At 43.2% G+C, this 21,044-nt stretch overlaps 1 protein-coding gene across 1 annotated transcript in view; it reads left to right on the top strand.

Annotated features, from left to right (window-relative positions):
• LOC124802606 (gastrula zinc finger protein XlCGF57.1-like) overlaps nucleotides 1–21,044 on the top strand; it is a 139,836-nt gene that overhangs the window by 44,906 nt on the left and 73,886 nt on the right. The window contains exons 5-6 of the mRNA XM_047263487.1: nucleotides 1,966–2,152; nucleotides 13,283–13,383. Of these exons, the coding sequence (XP_047119443.1) occupies nucleotides 1,966–2,152; nucleotides 13,283–13,383 (288 nt within the window). The remainder of the gene's footprint in view (nucleotides 1–1,965; nucleotides 2,153–13,282; nucleotides 13,384–21,044) is intronic.

Here is a 21,044-nt window from a genome sequence, read left to right as displayed (position 1 = left end):
TAGAGAACCAACATTTGAAGCTGACTGCTGAATGATTCTGTTGCCTCTTACATACATTGTGCGTAAGGACCATGAAGACAAGATACAAAAAAAAAATTTAGGGCTAATGTAGAGGCATATAGGCAGTTGTTTCTCCCTCATTCTATTTGTGAGTGGGACAGGAAAGGAAATAACTAGTAGTGGTGCAGGGTGCCCTCTGACAAGTGCCGTAAAGTGGGTTGCGGACAATTGTTGTAGATGTAGTACACACTGAAAGAGACCAAACTTCACTTTTTTTCATCATCGTTTTAGTTCTATAATAGATTACAAGTTTAACAATAACAATGTCAGAAATGGTAACTATCCTTTTTTCTTTCCAAAAAGGGAGGGGGGCCAGTTTCACATGGAACTGATTTTTGTCTGAGCAAGTCTGAAGGATTTTGGCTTGCAAAGACTTATGTTGCATTCAGGTCAATAACAGCTTTCTTTTTTTCTCCTGTGTGCTTTGCTGTTGGAGTGTTTTGTTTTCTCCAAACAAATCTTACAAACTGATGTTGGATGCTGCTTTGTCATGTGATTCATATGTAAAAACGGTAGATGAAGGCAGACAAAATGGAACTAAGAACATACTTAACTTCTTCATTATGAAAGAATCTGAACTCACTTTCCTTCACTTGTGCAAGTTTGGCCCAATTCTGGAAGATTTGAAACTGCTGTTTTGCATGTTTAGTCAGAGTACCTTGTCCATTTCCAGCAGCAGTTAGTTTTTTCTTTTGTATACAGTTATTGTGATAGTGACCAAAAACTGTATAATCATTGCTGTAAATATGTTAGTTCAACAGATATATTTTTTCATGCATATAGCAGAACATTTCCGGCCATGCCCACACTTCTGGTTGTAAATCTTCTTTGTCGAACATGCCATGAAAGCTAAAATAATTTTAATTATATTTTAATTCTGTCAGAAAAAACCACTCCTAAGATCAAGCAACATTTGCCAGGCATTTCCTTAGAAGCTGCAACAGTTGTAATTTACATTTTGTTATCAATGAGCAGTAATTTTCTGATCGTGGTGGTGGTGGTGGTGGTGGTGGTGGTGGTGTGAACAGTGACACAGTGTGATGCAGATAGTCCACAGTATTTTTTGATCTAGTCTTTGATAGTTCCATTGTTTTGTCACTTCAATGATTTCTGATCTCTCTGTTGATCCCTCAATCTGCACTAAAAATTGACACCATTCTCATTGACCCACAGGGAAAGTATTTTACACACATGAAGTGGCACAGTGGTTAAGGTGCTAAAGTTACACTTAGTGAGGACCACCTACCCAGGTGCTAATGGCCAGATGGTTTCTTTGAAAAGGCCCATCCTTTCGCCATCCAAGCTTGTGTTATAGCTCTAATGACCTCATCATACCAAACCGTAGTCTTCCCTCTATTTCAGATGTCCTTCGGCTGTGTGAAGACATGGCAATCTCAAGGCAAAAAGCTGAACACTGGTTGCCGTAATATCTCCTCATATCTGTAACACATTTGAACCAGAGTGTGTTATGTCTGCAGTGCTGTCGTCTTAAAAGACTCCACTTTGCAGCCATTAAATTTATTGGTGCTTACTGTTTTACCCATGGTCATGTTTGACAAGTTCATTTGCCTCAATGATCAATTTACCAGTGATTAACAGGTGTAACCAGTAGGCTGTCAGCAACAGTGGTGCAAATAACTATGAAATAATTTAATAAAATATCTAAACACTCATGATGTTGGGGAAATTGTTCAATTACTGTTAAAAAATAATGTGACTATCTGCATTGTATTGTAAAATAAGTAAGAAAACTTAAGATGATGTTTTTTAAAAATTGTTTTTCTTATAAAACATGTTCTTCTTATAAAACATTTAGTTTGGTAGTTTCCTTCCAGTGACACTATGTATAGTAATCATCAAATTGTTTATATCATGTTAGACGTCATTAACACACACATTTTTCAGGGTTGCAAGAGGCACATGCGTTACTGCCCAGCTGCTGATGGGTCATTATTTGTAGTGGACAAAAGGAACATTGATGACTCTAGTGCACACGAGAACAATCTAAGAGGCAGCCAGAGTTCAGAGGAAAGGGAAGTTGATAACCCACCAGAACCACAAGATGGTGGCAGCCTTCAACAACAGATGAATGGTACACACTTTTTGGTTATTTCATTGTAGTCATCACTACAACTGACAAAATGAGGCCAATGATCAACATAAACAAACATATTAATGTTTCTCGATATAATTTTTATTTTGTTCTTGTAAGACTGTCTCCACTACTCTTTCAGTACTTACATTACTCCAAGTTCAGTGGTCACTAGAATCCTAATCAAAGTGTAGATTATTGAATATTATTCATTATGATCTTTCCTAAGACCAGTGCCTGGTTTTATGGAAGCAATTTCTTTGACTGCTTAGTGTTGAAAGACAGACTTTTGAAAAAGAAAATTTTACACAGTTTAATTTATTTTTAGCAGCTTACATGTTTGCTCGTAACATTGCTGTGATTAATCTGTAAAAAAGGAAGTTTCATACTGAATGAGCCAAGTTTATAATGATGCCATCACAATCCTCAACTCCCCCCCCCCCCCCCCCCTCTCCTTTTTGATACATTATTAAGTTCTGACTGCAGTACTGCCCATTCTGAATTTATGAACCCATGCTTAACACATACAGTACATTTGTTATTATGGCCAATACTAGACATACATATAGTCTGGTTAGCCATTATTGTGTAAGAGTACTTTAACAATGGCTACAAAATATTATAACAAATAAAGGAAAATTTATCAGATAAAAGTACTGGATCTTTACATTACACACTACCACTCCTTCAAAGTTTTTGGAAAGAATTCTGAGATTAAAAATAAGTGTCCCATATTTTGGGAACCACTCTCTCATTAAATCTTTAAAATATGACAAGAATCTATAAACTGACTGGTATCACCATCCCTGTGGCATGATTCCCCCATTCACATCAAATAACAATATATGCTTCTGCATCGTTAAGCTTACAATCTGGGAAATGGTTGTAACGTCATGACAAATAAAAATAAATCAAAATATTCATACTATGTGACATATTTATTTATTGTCTGTTCATCAAAGCCTTTACTTTTACCCATACTAACCAGCAAATCCTGTTATGCACAACAATTCAGTAATCATAGTACATCAGACAGCAGGTTTCCATTTAGATATGTAAAACAATGAAAATGTTAATGGGTGAAAGAGTATTTTCGGCTTCAGCTTAATATAAACATTATAAGAAAAATGTTATTAACCAACATAATAACTTATTGAGTAAAAACATTATTTGAGCAATTTTTTAAAATTATGCATTAAATTTTTTCCATATTTCAACTTAGCAGTGTAGGCTGACAGTCTGCTGTAAAGTTTGTGTGGACAGTGGTTCAAATCCTTGTGCAACCATCCAGACTTAGGTTTTCACTGATTTACCTAAATTGCTTCAGGCAAACACTGGGATGGTTCGTTTGAAAAGGGCATGGTCAATTTCCTTCCCCACCCATTAGAAGTCTGAGCTTTTTCTCTGACTTTAGTGACTGTGCTGTCGATGGAAAGAACTCTACTCTTCCTTCCTTTTTTATCCCACTCCATTTTCCACCCATGTCCTACACTTCCCACTCCTTCCCCTTCTCTATGTCTATCTCCTCCCCCGCATCAGTGTCCATACCTCTGTCCATCTCCTTCCCTATATCTCTATTCATCTCCTCCTCCCCGCTTCACTAGCCATCACCCACATCCTTCTTTCAGCCCCCTTGTTGCTGCCCATCTCATCCTCCCAACCTTCTCTGCCCATTTCCTCCTCTCCGTCCATTTTGCTCTCCCTGTGCCCTCTACCCAACCCCCATGAGAGTGAGGCGTCTCTTTCCCCCCAAAGTGTGTGTGTGTGTGTGTGTGTGTGTGTGTGTGTGTGTGTGTGTGTGTGTGTGGGGGGGGGGGGGGTGGCATGCGTGTGTGTGTGAGAGAGAGAGAGAGAGAGAGAGAGAGAGAGAGAGAGAGAGAGAGAAATATCAGTAATTGTCTCTGGGTTTGAAACTGCAGTTGAGGTGAGAAGTTGAGAAGTGATCTTTGGTGGTGGGGGGGGGGGGGGGGGGGGGGGGGGGGCGGGCTTGTTGTTATTTCTGTGGTGTATGGGTGTATAGTGGGGATGTTATCAGCACCCTTACAAATACTAAAAGAAATGAATATGGTTAAAAGGGCTAAAAACGTTGGCTCACTCACTCATGTACTTACTTGTACATCATTTACATTGATCCACACACTCACTCAATATCACATGCCGTAAGAAAGGAAGTATGCCAAGGCCGCACTGTAGGCTTTCCTAGGTGCAGAGTATTATCTGTCACTTCCAGCCACTTGTCTTCCCATCAACCCATGACTCTGTACCTCAGTGGGGCGATAGCAGGCAGGGGGATGGCACACTGAAATAACTGAGGATCATGACTCACCTCTTTGGCTGCTATATCTGCCGTTTCATTCCCCACAATACCCAAGTGCCCTGGTACCCGGTAGAACGACACCTCGTTCCCCACCCATTGTAGTTGAAGGAGGGTGTCTGGGATATTCTGGACTACATTATCTACTGGGTACAAGTGTTGTAGGCAGTGAAGGGCACTCAGAGAATCAAAACAAATGACAAATTTAGCACTTGAAGCACATCTTATTTGATCCAGTGCCCGCAAGATTGCATATAATTTCATGTCAAAGACAGTAAAGTCTCGAGGCAGTCGACCTTGAGGGCGTGATCAGGGAAAACAACATAGCAATGAACGGAGTCCACCTGTTTTGACTGATCCATAAAGACAGCTGTAGAGTTGTGGTACTCAGTTAAAATGTCATAAAATAATGTATTAAAACATATGCAAGAGTACAATCTCTCCTGACTGCACCATATGTAAATTACTCCGGGCTCTGCAGTAACCAAGGTCGCAAACAGTTAAAACCTGGCTTTGGGGTTGTACGTGCTCCACACCAAGTAACTCCAGCATACACTGCTCACAGATCCCAAATGACATTGTTGCTCATGAATAATTGGAGAAAAGGCACCCGAAAGGTGGATGTGCAACAGTATGTTATGCTGTGAAGTCAGAGGTATGAGGAAATTACGTGCCTGACACACTGTGAGGAGCTGCCACTGGATGGTGAGTAGCATTTCCAAACCTCGGCACAGAGACTGGGTAAAGACCTGGTTGTATAAGTATCTGTGGCCAGCCTAATCCCCTTATGGTAGACAACATCAATGATCTTCAGGTGAGAAAGCCTGGCTGATCCTTATGCTGTGCTTCCATAGTCTAGCCGTGAATGCATAAAAGCCCTATAAAACTGGAGCAGACGCGCCCTGTCTGCTCCCCAAGACTTGTAGCTAAGGCACTTTATGGCATTCAGTTCCTTATGGGTTAGGGCTTTCAAGTCAGGCGTGGTAACCATTACAAGTTGGAACAAATAATAAGGCCCAGAGACCTCACTGAGTCTTTAAAATTTAGTATGGTATCCGTCATTTGCAAGTAAGATAAATTAAAAATGCAATGTGAGAAATTAAATGAATGCACACACACACACACACACACACACACACACACACACACACACACACACACACACACTTATGTGCAGAAAACTGAAAACCTATCGTTGCAGCCCACTTCTCCAAACTCGGCACTGTAAGTTGTAAATGGCGAGTCACAGTTCAACACTGGAGAAGGAACGGAAATCGGCAAAATTATCCACAAATAAGGAGCTTCGTACAAGACTCCTCACCGTAGATGTGATACTGTTTATGTCTGTGGCAAAGAGGGTAACACTTAAAACTCTGCCCTGCTCAAAATGATCTGACAGTGTGTCACCTACTCAGGACCTAAGAAACCACTTAAGTCAGGAAGGACTATAAAATTGGGGGAGATGGCTATTGATGGAGTTGGATAAGAATGTTGTGTCTCCAAGTAGGGTAGTACTCCTTACTGATGTCAAAGAATGTACCGAGACAGTATCGTTTATGTAGGAAAGCCTACTGAATATCTGCCTCTAGTTGGGCCAAGTTGTCGACAGTGAACCAAAAGCTCCGGAATCAACAATGAGAGCGGCTAAGGAGTTGCTTGTTCTCTAACAAATAGACCAGTCAACAGTTAACAATTCACTCAGGGTCTTCTTTACGGTTCTCGTTAAGGTGACACTAGTAACTACTGGAACATATTTTTTCCTTTCATAGCCAGAGGAGAGATATCAGATTGCCCCTCTCCACGAGTTGAGAAAGTCGCCTGTCTGCCACATAAAATAAAAAATTGCGATATCACGAGTCTGAGACAGCACCAATTCCAGCTCCCACATGGAGAAATGACAATTGTAATACTCGGAATTTTGTGATCTGAAGTCTAAATTGACCTCTCTCCAGTCAAATGGTGCCGGCGAAATGCTGGATCCTAGCTGGTGTCGTCAATAGTCACTGCAAAATTCTCTGCCGTTATCTGAGCGATGTCTCTTAGGCATTGTTTGGAGAGACCCCTGTTTCAGCACTGCTGCTATTGTTAAATGACTATATTTACTGGAATTGTTTGAGAATGCTTCCCATGTTTTTGTTGAACAAGTGGAACAGTTGATGGAGTTCAGGAACATTTCCCATGACCTTTTATTGCTTTGAGCCTAGGGCCCCATGGCCCAAAAGACTGAGAGATTGTCTGATGTTGGGCAGTACTTAAACTGTTGAAGATCCACATGCCTGTCCTGGTTTGCTGAGTGGCACTCACTGGTCCACCAAGGAACAGGTGACCTCCTAAGATGACCTGAGGACTTTGGGGTTGATAAGTCAGTGGCATGATGGATCATTTGTGTGGTGGTGTCAACCCATTCCTGCATGTTGTTGCAGTATTCAAACACAGCCAGCCAGCCGGCTGGTCAGCATCCAGTTAGCCCTGCTGACCATCCATTTTGTTGGCTTCTGTTCAGGTAATTTTCCACCCAGATTGTGAATGCGGAGTGGGAAGTGGTCAATGACTTCCCACTGAACAGAGTCTGTGAGAGCTGGAGAGCAGAAAGAGAGGTCAATGTCTAAGAATGACCCGCAAGCAGCACAAAAATGAGTGGGGTACCCGTGTTGAGAATGCACAGCTCATGAGACTCTCCAAAACCCTACTGTGAGGGAAAGTAGAGGTTGAGTCACAAAGACATGATGGGCATTGAAGTGTCCCAGTAGGAGAAATGGTCGGGAGAGTTTTCCCATAAGATCTGTGATAGCAACAGAGTTTATTCCATCATGCAGAGGTAAATACAGTGTGCAAAAAGTGATCCTCTAACACACATGAATTTAAGCTGCAACTGCTTGTAATTCAGAAGCCAGGAGGGAGAGCAGAGGAGTGGTGTGCGTTATTGACAGACAGAGTGACCCCTCCTTTGGCCCTTTCCCCAGTCAGGACAGTGAACCCTCCTTTGGCTCTTTCCTCAGTTAGATCATAGCTGCGATAAAGGTATAGACTCGTAGTAGTACAGGGACATCAGCTTCCTTCAAATGAGTTTCTTGCAGACATAAGCACAGGAGGTGTTCCTGTACTTGGAGTTTCAGTTCCTCCTCTTGTGTCCTGAACCTATTAATGTTCCATAGGAAAATGGGAGCCATCTATCATGGATGTAGCACTTTCATGTTGACTTTCTGCCTAGAAGGGGAGCCCAGAGTAGGTAGTCGATACTGGTTGTAAGCCTTCTTTTCCATTCACATGGGAAGCATACTTTTTGAAATCTCTGTTTAGTTCAGGAATTTAGTTATGGACAGCCCAGTCTGTTTATGGAGTTTTGGACTACTTACCCCCCAGGGGCCTCGCCGCTCTTTCATGAATACGTGCTTGACGACCATGGGGCCCCAGCCCTCACAGCACCACTTCTTTTTGAGTGCTGCTTGTCTCCTCTTCTTCTGTCCTTTTCCACTCTCTTGGGGAGATGTCTCGTGCCCCCATGGGCTCTTGAAGCTCATTTGCATTGGTTTACTTGTAGGCCTCTTCTCTCTTGCACTGCTCTTTCCCCATACTGTTCTTTCCTTGTATCTCTCTTTCCCTACACTGCTCTTTTCCTGTATGGCTCTTTCCCTGCACTGCTCTTTTCCTGTATGGCTCTTTCCCTGCACTGCTCTTTTGCTGTATCTCTTTATCCCTGCACTGCCCCCTTATTTCCCTGCGCTGCCCCCTTATTTCCCTGCGCTGCCCCCTTGTTTCCCTGCACTGCCCCCTCATTTCCCTGCACTGCCCTTTGTCCCCTGTTCTGATCTATTTTTTCCTCTGCTGTGGCATTGGAGGCCATTCTTTCTTTCCTCCTTTCCTTCTTATCTTTTCTTCTCCTCCCTGTGTGTGCCTGACAGCCACCCACGCATTTGCCACATAGCAGGAGACTGGGTAACAGGTAATTCCCAGCCCCGGGTTCGCATGTAGGGCCTGCACTTACCCCCTGGTACAGGCCAGGCCCAGGGATGGGTGATTGCCTGAGCTGTTACCTTCCTTCTCTTCCTATTGCTCCCACCATCTGTCGTTTGGGAGGTGTGACCTAAGGTGAGGACAATCACCTAAGGTGGGGAGCTCCCCTTTGGAGGGCCCCTGCTGGAAGGAGCACGCCGTCGGAGATGCTGGCAATCATGGGGGACTTCTTCCCAATGACTGACATTTCCTTCTCTTTTTCAGTCTTTCCCATAGACAAAAGTGGAATGAGGCTCCTGCCTCAATGTCTCTTCCTGTTGCCCTTCATATCTAGTAGTCTCACGTTTAGACGAAAACCATACTTTTGCTACTGTTAACCCCTTTGTTATACGGAAAGGCGTGGATGGCATCGCCGGCCCTGTGAAGTCATGCTCTCATTTCCGCAATGGTACTCTGCTTTTGGAAATTTATAGTCTCTCCAGCCCCAGAAACTACTCAAGGCCCAAATCCTCCTTGAATATCCTATGAAAGTGGAGGCGCACAGCACACTTAACTCATCCCGCGGTGTTATCTAAACCTGGCTGTTGGATGGTGTGACGGAGGACGAAATAACTAATTATCTATCGGATCAGGGCATTACTGCTGTTCATAGAGTTATGAAAAAGGAAGCTGCCGATTTGGTGCCCACTCGCACATTGTTCCTGACTTTCGATCAGTTAACGCTTCCTACCAAGATGAAGGCAGGCTATGAAGTCATCTCTGTGCACCCTTATATTCCCAATCTGTTGCGGTGTTACAAATGCCACCAGTTCAATCATACCAGCACATCATGTAAAAACGCAGCCAAATATGTGATTTGTATCAGGGATGCTCATGAAGGCATCTGTCCACCTCCTTCCTCCTGCAGCATTAATTGTCATGGAGACCATGCTGCTTCTTCTCGTTTTTGTCCCATCTATTAAGACAAACAGGCTGTTGAGGAGATAAGGGTGAAGGAGAAGATACCTTTTCCTATTGCCCGGAAACTGTTGTGGCAAACCATAAACAGACTGTCCCTTCGTCTGGAAGCTACAGCACCGTATTAGCCTCTCCTCGTTCCACGAAAAACATGGCTACGGAAACTTGTGACATACAGTTCAGTTCGATGGTGGCAAAGTTGCCTCGCCTTCAAGTTGACACTCCGTCTCCCACTTCCCGGGCTGTAGATTCTGCTACCCGTTCTTCGCCCTCACCAGCGAAGACGTTTGCAGTGCAGCCAGCGAACCGTCAATTCAAAAAGGAATATTCCCGGGAAGATATCTTGCATACCTCGAGTTCACAACCGTCTGGCTCTTCTGCCAGTCGCCAAAAGCCAAAACAATCATCCAAAGGCAAACAGTCTTCCCCCTCTCTGACTCGTCGGACCTCTTCGACTCATTGGTCCCTTTCAACTGACTGACACCGGGGAAGCTCCAGTGATCTCGCTGAGTTGATGGACGGAGATCCTCCACCTGTGGATTCCAGTGGCTGTCCTCCCTCAATGGCTCGCCCTAAGCGGCCGTTGAGGTGAGTGTTTCTTCTTCATTCTCTGATGTTCCTAAATTTTATGGCCCTTTTACAATGGAATATCTGTGGCCTTCGATCTAACAAGGTGAACCTCCAGCTGCTCCTGCGATTGCAATGTCTGCTTGTAGTCTGTCTCCAAGAAACCAAGCTACGTCCTCAAGACCATTGTGCCCTTTCCCATTTTACTTCGCTATGGATGGACCTTCCTCTTACGACAGGTATTCCTGCTCATGGTTGCATCATGCTGCTTCTACGAGATGATGTTTGTCGTCGTCCTATTGCCTTGCACGCCCACCTGCAAGCAGTTGCTGCCTGTGTTTTCCTTAATTTACCTTTTCCTTCTGCACCATTTATATCCCTTCGTCTTCTGCTGTCACCAGGGCGGACCTGATGTAGCTTGTTGTTCAGCTTCCTCCACCCTTTCTGCTCCTCGGTGACACCAATGCCCATCATCCTCTTTGAGGTTCGCCTGTCGCATGCCTGAGAGGTTCTCTTTTGGCGGATCTTCTTAATCATCTTAATCTCGTGTGCCTTAACACTGGTGAAGCCACGTTTCTCTCAGATTTCACGTACAGTTATTCCCACTTTGGCCTCTCGATCTGCTCTGCCCATCTCGCTCGAGGTCTCGAGTGGTGTGCTCTTTCCGATACTTACTGGAGTGACCACTTCCCTTGCGTGACTCGCCTGTACAATCATACCCCACCACAGTGGCCCGCTCATTGGAAATTCTCTCTTGCTGACTGGAGCCTATATCACTCCTTGACAGTCTTTGACGACAGGCTGTTTCCCAGCTGCGATGATCAGGTCGAGCACCTCGTGGATGTTATTCTCTCGGCTGCTGAATCCTCTGTCCCTCGTACCACTACTTATCCCTGTCAGGTCCCGGTCCCTTGGTGGACTGTGGACTGTGGCCATGTGCTTCGTGTCTTTCACCGTCATCCTTCGTTAACGAACTGCATCCGCTACAAGCAACTATGTGCGCAGTGCCGTCACACTATTAAGGAAAGCAAGAAAGCGTGCTGGGTTTCCTTCACCAGCTCGTTCAACAGATTTACTCCGTCCTCTCTCGTTTGTGGTGGCTTGCGCCAGCTTTCTGGGACTACTGCCCATTCCCCGATTTCTGGTCTGACTGTGGCGGGAAATGTCATAATCGACCCTGTCAATGTTTCCAATGCTTCGGGTTGGTACTTTGCGGAAGTTTCGAGCTCCACCCACTACCATCCTGCCTGCCTGCCTTCCTTCCTTGGAAACGGGCGGAGGAGGCTCGTGCCATCTCTTTTCTCTCTTTGAATTGAGACTGCTACAATACTCTTTATACTATGAGGGAGCTCAGGCATGCTCTCTCCTCATCCAGGTCTTCTGCTCCTGGGCCCAATGCAATTTACGTCCTCATGCTGCAGAATCTTCCTCCTGTGGGAAAATGCTTTCTCCTCGATACCTACAACTGTATTTGCACTGACGGTGTATTTCCCACGCTTTGGCATGAAGCTGCTATTGTTCCCCTACCTAAGCCTGGTAAAGGCAAATCTCTTCCTTCCAGCTATCGTCCAATTTCTCTTACCAGCAGCATTTGTAAGGTGATGGAACGCATAGTCAATGGTCAATTAGTGTCGTGGTTGGATTCGCACCATCTTCTTACTAATGTTTAGTGTGGGTTCCGAAAGTGCCGCTCCGCGGTTAATCATCTCGTCACCCTGTTGATGTTCATCATGAATAATTTTCTGCAGAAGCGACAAACAGTGGCATTTTCTTTGATTTGGAGATAGCCTATGATACTTGTTGGCGGACAGGCATTCTACGTACTATGCACACATGGGGCGTCCGCGGTCATCCTCCCACTTTCATCCGGGAATTTTTAACGGACTGAATTTTCCGGGTACGTGTGGGTTCCTCCTTATCCCACACCTTTTCACAGGAGAACGGGGTGCCTCAGGGCTCCAAACTGAGTGTCGTCCTTTTCGCCATAGCCATCAACCCCATTATGGACTGCCTTCCAGCTGACATTTCCGGCTCTCATTTCGTTGACGACTTTGCTATTTATTGCAGCTCCCAGCAGATGTGTTTCCTGCAATGCTGTCTTCAGTGTTGTCTGGACTGTCTCTATTCGTGGAGTGTCACAAATGGTTTCTGCTTTTCTGCTATCAAATCTCTGTGTGTCAACTTCTGGCGGTACAAGGTGTTTCTTCCATCGTCCTTGTGACTGGGACAAAATGCTCTCCCATTCGTGGATGCAACGAAGTTCTTAGGGCTTATGTTTGATGGGAAACTCAGTTGGTCTCCCCATGTGGCCTACCTGGCTGCACGCTGCACCCGGTCCCTCAATGTCCTTCGTGTATTGAGTGGTATCTCTGCTGCCCGCTTTACCGGACATTTTAGCAGATGACGTGCATGCTGTGGCTCACGTTTTAAGTTTTTTAAAAAGCACTAATATGGCAAAAGAGATTTGATTTCTACCTGGTGACTCCAGTTTCTTGTCGATGTCTTTTAGATACTCTTCCGTAATGTCTTGATGTTTTAGATTTGTTTTTTCTTCCTTTTTGTATTGGACCTCGCAACGGTTTTTTCCCCTCTCAGTCCCAGCATTCTCTGGTTCTTTACTGGGTGCTTGTGACCTTAGATGTTTTGCGCCCTAAACTGCCCCCCCCCTCCCTCCACACACACACACACACACACACACACACACACACACACACACACACACACACACACACACACACACACAAAAATTGGATTTCTTGTACTGTTTTCTCTCTGTAGTTGGTTACTGTGCCACATGTCACCTTAACTGATGAAATGTGTTTGTCTATCTACAGTAAGTTTCTAGTTTGTCTTCTTAATAGACTAAAGGAGGACATTGTCCAAAATCTTTAAATATTGAGTGTCGTATTTTGTTCCTATCCATGAATCCACAATGGGTATTGGTTGGCATAATAAGCGGGATACAGTTGATATAGTTTTGCACTAGAGCTTGATGCAAGCGCCAAGAAATCTGTTAGATTTAGAGTTGCCTTTGTGTTCATTATAAACTTTACGTGAGCCAATATTTATTTAAGCTTTCTGTAAAAATTTTGTTGTGTTGATGCAGCCCTATCTTTTATAGGTGTTTTTGAACTATATGTAATGTCACTCACTGTGCATTGAGAACTCAAGTGATTTGCTGGGGCCAAGAGTCTCGACTTCGCATTTTTTACAAATTTATATGTATTTATTTACTTATTTTTTTAAAGGAAAGAAAATGGAGGGACATATTATGTTAGTTCCTTTCTAGCATGCTAAAAATATAGTACGTCTTCTAATATACAAAACTCTGTTCGCAGGCATGATGCTGGATAAAGTAAATGGTCTTATAGACGAGACCTCAGCTTTGGGTCCAGGGAAATGTCATTGCTGTGGTGAAGACCTTGACACTGCACACTCAGTATGTAAACTCTTTACTCAACTATTGAAATGTATATCATTGAAATTTTGTGTCGAACAACTAATATTAAGGATTGGTGTACACTGTAATATCAATCTTTGCTTCTCACAGCAGTGATAACATGTGTAACACTACCCATTCCCTCCTAAATAGGAATGCAATAATAAATGGGACTATGTTAAGCTGTCATATAGGCTGTGAGTTGTTGCATGTGAGTATTTGTTGCATAGTGGAGATGGTAGTGAGTACTGTGCATACAAATCATATTCGGAATGAATAACCACTGGTAAATTTGCGGTGTGTACGGTTAACAACTAGAAAATTTGGAGTATAAATACTCGGGAAAACAGCTTATAACTTATGTGTAGAGACAGAAAAATTTTGCATTCACAATAACGAAAAAAATAACTTGAAATTGGTAGTTTTAATGACATATCACAAAATAGTGTTTTTTTAACAAACTGTTGTGAAATTTGGCATTTTCCCATCCCCATACAAAAATTGTTGTAAATATGAAGGTAGGACAGCAGTTTATTAGTGTTGGATAATAATAGCAATCAAACTTTGAAACTGAATCTTGACTTTAGGATTGACATTCATATATAACCTTAAAATGGCCATTCATTCCCTGCACAGACAATTGATGTTCTAGGTGTCAGTGTAGATGTCTGATACAAGATCAATGGGAAAATAATGACCGACATGCCTCCTAAAGAAATGAATCCTACTACTGTGATAAAGGTTGTCTGATTCCGATGGTAATGAGGAACTGATGGACTTTTCTGTCACTTTAGATGTGGATAGACCTTTCTACTGCTTAACATTATACCAAAACAAGTATGCAAATTTTTTCAAGCTTATAAATGAACAGCAATACCTGCTAATTTCAGATGCTTGGTTATTTAAGAGTACAATTACTTTTCTATTCACATCTCTGCTAAGTAGCCCTGAATCTGTAGCATTTATTGATGGACATAGGATCCATAGTGTCTTTTTGGTAATTGTCAGATGATTCTTGTCACTGCTAGGCTTAGTGATTAAACATTACTTTGCTGTAGCACTTTATAGCCATTGTTGAATACTTGTTTCATTTTCACCAGTACATAATGTTTTAGCATAGTATGATTATTAAACATATCAATACGTGAGTAAAAATCTCTCGGTGTACATGCAGCGTCAATTCAGGATAAAACTCCAAGCTTTCGACCACTACCTCCATGGTCGTCGTCAGGGCTAAAACTGACTGTCGTGAACTAGCGAGGTTCCCACTTTTATATGCAAAGGACGGCTTCTGATTGGCTGGAATACGTCATAGCAGCAGCGATATGGCGCGTAGTGAAGTGGTGCCCTCTACTTCCATAGATGTAGTTTCTATCCCGCGTTGCTTGCAGCGCCATCCCTTGAATCAGGAGGTAAAGTGCGAGAAGTTTTTCTCTGCGATTTTTCTTTATCCAGTGCACTGTTCCAAGTGTTGCTAAGTGCATAGCCGTTGTCTCTATTAAAGTTATTATCGCTAAGTCTAATTTCGACTGCTTCCCAGATCACAGAGTCCCAGTAATTCGATGCGTGGGCTATTACTCTGGTTTCTTCAAATAAAATCTTATGCTTGTTAAGCAGGCTGTGTTCAGCCACCGCTGATTTTTCCAAATACCTGTATTTCAGGTGGCGTTGGTGCTCGATGCAGCGGTCGGCAACGGTTCTTACAGACTGGCCCACGTAATTCTTGCCGCATTCGCAAGGAATAGTATAAATTCCCGGCACTCTTAAGCCAAGACTATCTTTGACTGGTCTCAACATTTCCTTAATTTTCCTAGGTGGTTGGAAAACTGGTTTTATTCCTTGCCTCTTCAGGACTCTGGCTATCTTGCTCATTGTAGCACCGCAAAAAGGAAGCCACGCTATGTGTTGGTCCTCTTCTTGTATGTGGCCGGCATCGTGTCTTACTTTCTTGGACAATACTGATTTAATTTCACTGGCAGAATAACCATTCCTCTTGAAAACAGTCGTCAAATGGTTAATCTCGGGACCGAGGTGGTCCTTGTCGGAAATAGTCCTGGCTCTGTGTACTAAAGTATTCAGCATAGCTCTCTTCTGAGACGGATGATGGAAGCTATGGCTATGCAGATAAAAGTCTGTATGGGTGGCTTCCTGTACACAGAATGGCCCAGTCGTCCATCCGGCTTTCGCTCCACCGTCGTTCTCTACCTCCAATGTAAATTTTATGTTGGGATGTACACCATTCAGATGTTCGACAAACTGCTGCTGCTATGACGTATTCCAGCCAATCAGAAGCCGTCCTTTGCATATAAAAGTGGGAATCTCGTTAGTTCATGACAGTCAGTTTTATCCCTGACGACGACCATGGAGGTAGTGGTCGAAAGCTTGGAGTTTTATCCTGAATTGACGCGGCATGTACACCGAGAGATTTTTACTCAAGAAATACATCGCGAAAGACTTTGTAGCCATATTAGTTTCCTCTACGGGGAGGATATAGCGCGCAGCGTTCGTCACCTGGAGAAGCTGCGCCTGAAATAGTCTCAGTTGCTGAGCAATCTGGCTTTTTTACAACGCTGTCGTGACAAGGAGGTAGTACCGAAGTTTGCAGTCATCAAACACCACGTCAGAAGCGCTGCAGTAAACAGAATTTTACGAAAGACCAGCCATGCTATTGTGAAAGAGAGGATACATCATACCAGATATGAACTAGACATGAACGCTCGCCTGTTATTTAGTTGCCATTTATTTCTGGCCGGAGTCCTCTCACCATTGGACTGGGAATGGGTAGATATGACTTTGGCAGCACACCAACGAGCCAATTTAAGCAGGACTATGGCGAAACAGGCCGATAAATTAGAGCGGCTTAACCGTGATCAAGGAACTACTGGGTCCAACGGCATTCACCGCACTGTTATCAACTTCTCTGACAAGGAACTTGATGAAGCTACCATCTCGGCTCTCAGTAAAGGATTGAACTTTGCCCCAGCTCCACGTAAGTTACCGGTGGTTGAGATCATTAGTGGAGTGGAACAAGCAGTTCATCATCTTCCTCAAGAAGCAGCGGATGACGTAAGGCTTGCTACTAGCCGGATTTTAGCGACATCCAAGCCGCCTAAGTCAAACATCAGCAGAGAGGAGAGACAAGGACTGAAATTGTTGCAGAAGGATGAAGATCTAGTTGTTTTACCTGCTGACAAGGGGAACGCCACAGTAATCCTCAATGCTACAGATTACCACAAGAAAGTTGGATTATTACTGGAGGACGGCACATACCGGATTCTCAGACGGGATCCCACATCGGTGCTCAGCAGGAAGACAAGGGAGCTACTAAAAAAATCTGGCCTCTCCGACGAACTGGTGAAGAACTTACGGCCGAGAGCACCTAGGCCACCAAGACTGTACGGTTTGCCAAAGGTTCATAAGGAGAACGTCCCGTTGAGACCGATTGTTAGCGCTATTGGCTCTCCTACGTACAAGCTTGCAAAGCACTTAACTAAATTGTTGGCACCTATAGTTGGTCACTGTCCACATCATATTAAAAATTCAAAAATGTTTGTTGATATCATAAAACAGATGAAGATAGGCCCAAGTGATGTCATGGTCAGCCTCGACGTGGTTTCTCTGTTCACCAAAGTACCTGTGGATGACACATTACAACTGTTGGCTGCTCATTTCTCCTCAGAAATTTTGAAGTTGTTCCGGCATACCTTGACGACCACTTATTTTTTATACAGTGGAAATTATTATGAAATGACGGATGGAACAGCCATGGGTTCGCCACTGTCACCAGCAATAGCAAATTTTTTCATGGAGGACTTCAAAGAACGAGCCCTGAGCAGTGCTCACCTCCGCCCATCATGCTTCTACAGATACGTCGACGATACTTTTTTAATCTGGCCACACGGCAGCGACACGCTGCAGCAGTTCGTCGAACATCTGAATGGTGTACATCCAAACATAAAATTTACATTGGAGGTAGAGAAGGAAGAGAAGTTACCTTTTTTAGATGTGTTGGTGGAGCGAAAGCCGGATGGACGACTGGGCCATTCTGTGTACAGGAAGCCAACCCATACAGACTTATATCTGCATAGCCATAGCTTCCATCATCCGTCTCAGAAGAGAGCTATGCTGAATACTTAGTACACAGAGCCAGGAAACAGATTGAAGAAGTCCAGTGTGCACAGGGGGGCACTGAGCTACAATTTTTTTTTTTTTTCAAAGAACAATGTTTTACCCTTCAAAGTAGTTCCCTTTGGCAGCTATACACCGGCGGAGCTGTTGTTCGTAGCCTTGGTAGCAGTGCTGAAAGGCTTCAACTGGTAGGGCCTTTGACATGTTGGTCACATTCTTTTGAATGTTCTCCAGAGTCCCAAAATGACATCCTCCTGAAAAATTTCTCAGTTTTGGAAAAGAAAAAAAGTCAGAAGGACTCAGATCAGGTGCATGTTGTTGATGTAGAACAATAGGAATGTCTTTTGAGGTCAAGAAGTCTGTGATAGAAGTGGCTGTGTGACATGGGGCATCATCATGATGCAGCATCCTCTTGTCTGCAATGTTCGGACTCTCTCTGATCACCCTTTTCATGAGCCTTTCAAGGACATCTTTATAAGACACTTGGTTGACAGTTTGTCCTGGAGGAACAGATTCTTTGTACTTGGGACCCCTACTGTCAAACAACCAAATCAACATTGTTTTGTTCTTTGATTTGCTCATCCGGGCTTTTTTCGGTTGAGGGGATGTCTCTCTCCTCACTTTGCATCTTTGTCTCACGATCATACTCAAAAACCCGGGATTCATCATTGGAAATCCTCTCAAGAAGGTCAGTGCACACATTTTTTCACCTTTTCCTTCTGCTCAGGTGTGAGATTTTTTGTCACCATTCTGGCACGAACCTTTCACATGTGCAAAACTTCAGTCAAAATTTGATGTATGGTGAAAACGTTTTAAGTTGAACAGATCACCCATCATCCTTATTGTTAAATATTGTCCTGATCTCACAAGAGCTTGCACAGCTTTGATATTTTCATTGGCTTTTGAAGTTGAAGGTTGCCCTGGACAAGGTCCATCTTAAAAAAATGATTTGTGCCATTGAAAAAACTTGTGCTCTTGATAAGAAATGTTTCCCACCGGCCTGTTTCAACTTTTCAGATGTCAGACTTGTGGATTTCCCCTAGTTTAACACAAAACTTGATGGCATAATATTTGTCTAAATTCTGCTGTACCATTTTCGTAACACACAAAAAAAAAACCCCAACAACAACTACTTCACTGATGGTGCTCGCAAAAATTACATGATGCTTGCACAGACTGAGCATCTGGAAGGGATGGATACACTAGTCCACAAAACTAGACCAACACAGTGTTACCAGATCACTCGCAGTGTTTTCAGTCTTGTTACATTTATTCACACACTATTATGATGGACAGTGATCCTGATCTAGCTCATGAACTGATGTGAACACTGAATGAATCAAGCCTGGATCAAAACAACAACCAAGCTAGCTTTTAAGAAATCAAGTTGTCAGTCCTGGAACTTGATGAAGAATTTGAGTAGGCAGAGCCCACCAATTCAGGAAGACTGCTCATTTGTGCCAGACAAAACATCAGACAGTGGTTTTTCACTCTCAAAAGCCCCACTAGAGAAAAGGCATAAAAAAAGGAGCTTAGTAACATTCAGCAAATAACAACTGCTGATACACATTTCTCTCAGGGCTTCACACTGGGCGAATTAGAAATGGCTCTCCAGGCTGTGGAGACAAGGCAAGGCACATGGGATACGCCATGAGTTTCTAACCCACTATGGGAAGAAGACTAGGGTATGGCTGATCAATTTTTTCTTACCTTTATCTTAAAATCAAGGTGTCTACTGAAAGCTTTCAAGATTGGTAAATTACTGCTGTCCAGAAACAAAAACAGCCTTCAGATAAAGTAGAAAGTTGTTGTATAATAGCACTTCTCAGTTGTTGCTAACAGATTTTCAGAGATAGTTCTATTAAATAGGATAGGCACAAAAATTCTGAAAAACACCCCTGTGTGGCAAGCAGGTTTGAAACCAAATAGAGCTCTGCAGAGTGTTGTTGTTGTTGTGGTCTTCAGTCCTGAGACTGGTTTGATGCAGCTCTCCATGCTACTCTGTCCTGTGCAAGCTTCTTCATCTCCCAGTACCTACTGCAACCTACATCCTTCTGAATCTGCTTAGTGTATTGATCTCTTGGTCTCCCTCTACGATTTTTACCCTCCACGCTGCCCTCCAATGCTAAACTGGTGATCCCTTGATGCCTCAAAACATGTCCTACCAACCGATCCCTTCTTCTAGTCAAGTTGTGCCACAAACTTCTCTTCTCCCCAATCCTATTCAATACCTCCTCATTAGTTACGTGATCTACCCACCTTATCTTCAGCATTCTTCTGTAGCACCACATTTCGGAAGCTTCTATTCTCTTCTTGTCCAAACTGGTTATCGTCCATGTTTCACTTCCATACATGGCTACACTCCATACAAATACTACTCAAGAGGACGTCGTTATCAGGAGAAAGAAAACTGGCATTCTACGGATCGGAGCGTGGAATGTCAGATCCCTTAATCGGGCAGGTAGGTTAGAAAATTTAAAAAGGGAAATGGATAGGTTAAAGTTAGATATAGCGGGAATTAGTGAAGTTCGGTGGCAGGAGGAACAAGACTTTTGGTCAGGTGATTACAGGGTTATAAATACAAAATCAAATAGGGATAATGCAGGAGTAGGTTTAATAATGAATAGGAAAATAGGAGGGCGGGTTAGCTACTACAAACAGCATAGTGAACGCATTATTGTGGCCAAGATAGACACAAAGCCCATGCCTACTACAGTAGTACAGGTTTATATGCCAACTAGCTCTGCAGATGATGAAGAAATTGATGAAATGTGTGACGAGATAAAAAAATTATTCAGGTAGTGAAGGGAGACGAAAATTTAATAGTCGTGGGTGACTGGAATTCGTCAGTAGGAAAAGGCAGGGAAGGAAACATAGTAGGTGAATATGGATTGGGGGGAAGAAACGAAAGAGGAAGCCGCCTTGTAGAATTTTGCACAGAGCATAACTTAATCATAGCTAACACTTGGTTCAAGAATCATGAAAGAAGGTTGTATACCTGGAAGAATCCTGGAGATACTAAAAGGTATCAGATAGATTACATAATGGTAAGACAGAGATTTAGGAACCAGGTTTTAATTTGTAAGACATTTCCAGGGGCAGATGTGGATTTGACCACAATCTATTGGTTATGAACTGCAGATTGAAACTGAAGAAACTGCAAAAAGGCGGGAATTTAAGGAGATGGGACCTGGATAAACTGAAAGAACCAGAGGTTGTACAGAGTTTCAGGGGGAGCATAAGGGAACAATTGACAGGAATGGGGGAACAAATACAGTAGAAGAAGAATGGGTAGCTCTGAGGGATGAAGTAGTGAAGACAGCAGAGGATCAAGTAGGTAAAAAGACGAGGGCTAATAGAAATCCTTGGGTAACAGAAGAAATATTGAATTTGATTGATGAAAGAAGAAAATATAAAAATGCAGTAAATGAAGCAGGCAAAAAAAATACAAACGTCTCAAAAATGAGATCGACAGGAAGTGCAAAATGGCTAAGCAGGGATGGCTAGAGGACAAATGTAAGGATGTAGAGGCT

This window comes from Schistocerca piceifrons, chromosome 6 (assembly GCF_021461385.2).
Source record: "Schistocerca piceifrons isolate TAMUIC-IGC-003096 chromosome 6, iqSchPice1.1, whole genome shotgun sequence".
In the NCBI taxonomy this organism is placed as follows: Eukaryota; Metazoa; Arthropoda; class Insecta; order Orthoptera; family Acrididae; genus Schistocerca; species Schistocerca piceifrons.
Note: the sequence above shows the minus strand (reverse complement) of the source record. Positions and strands in the feature narration are given on the sequence as shown.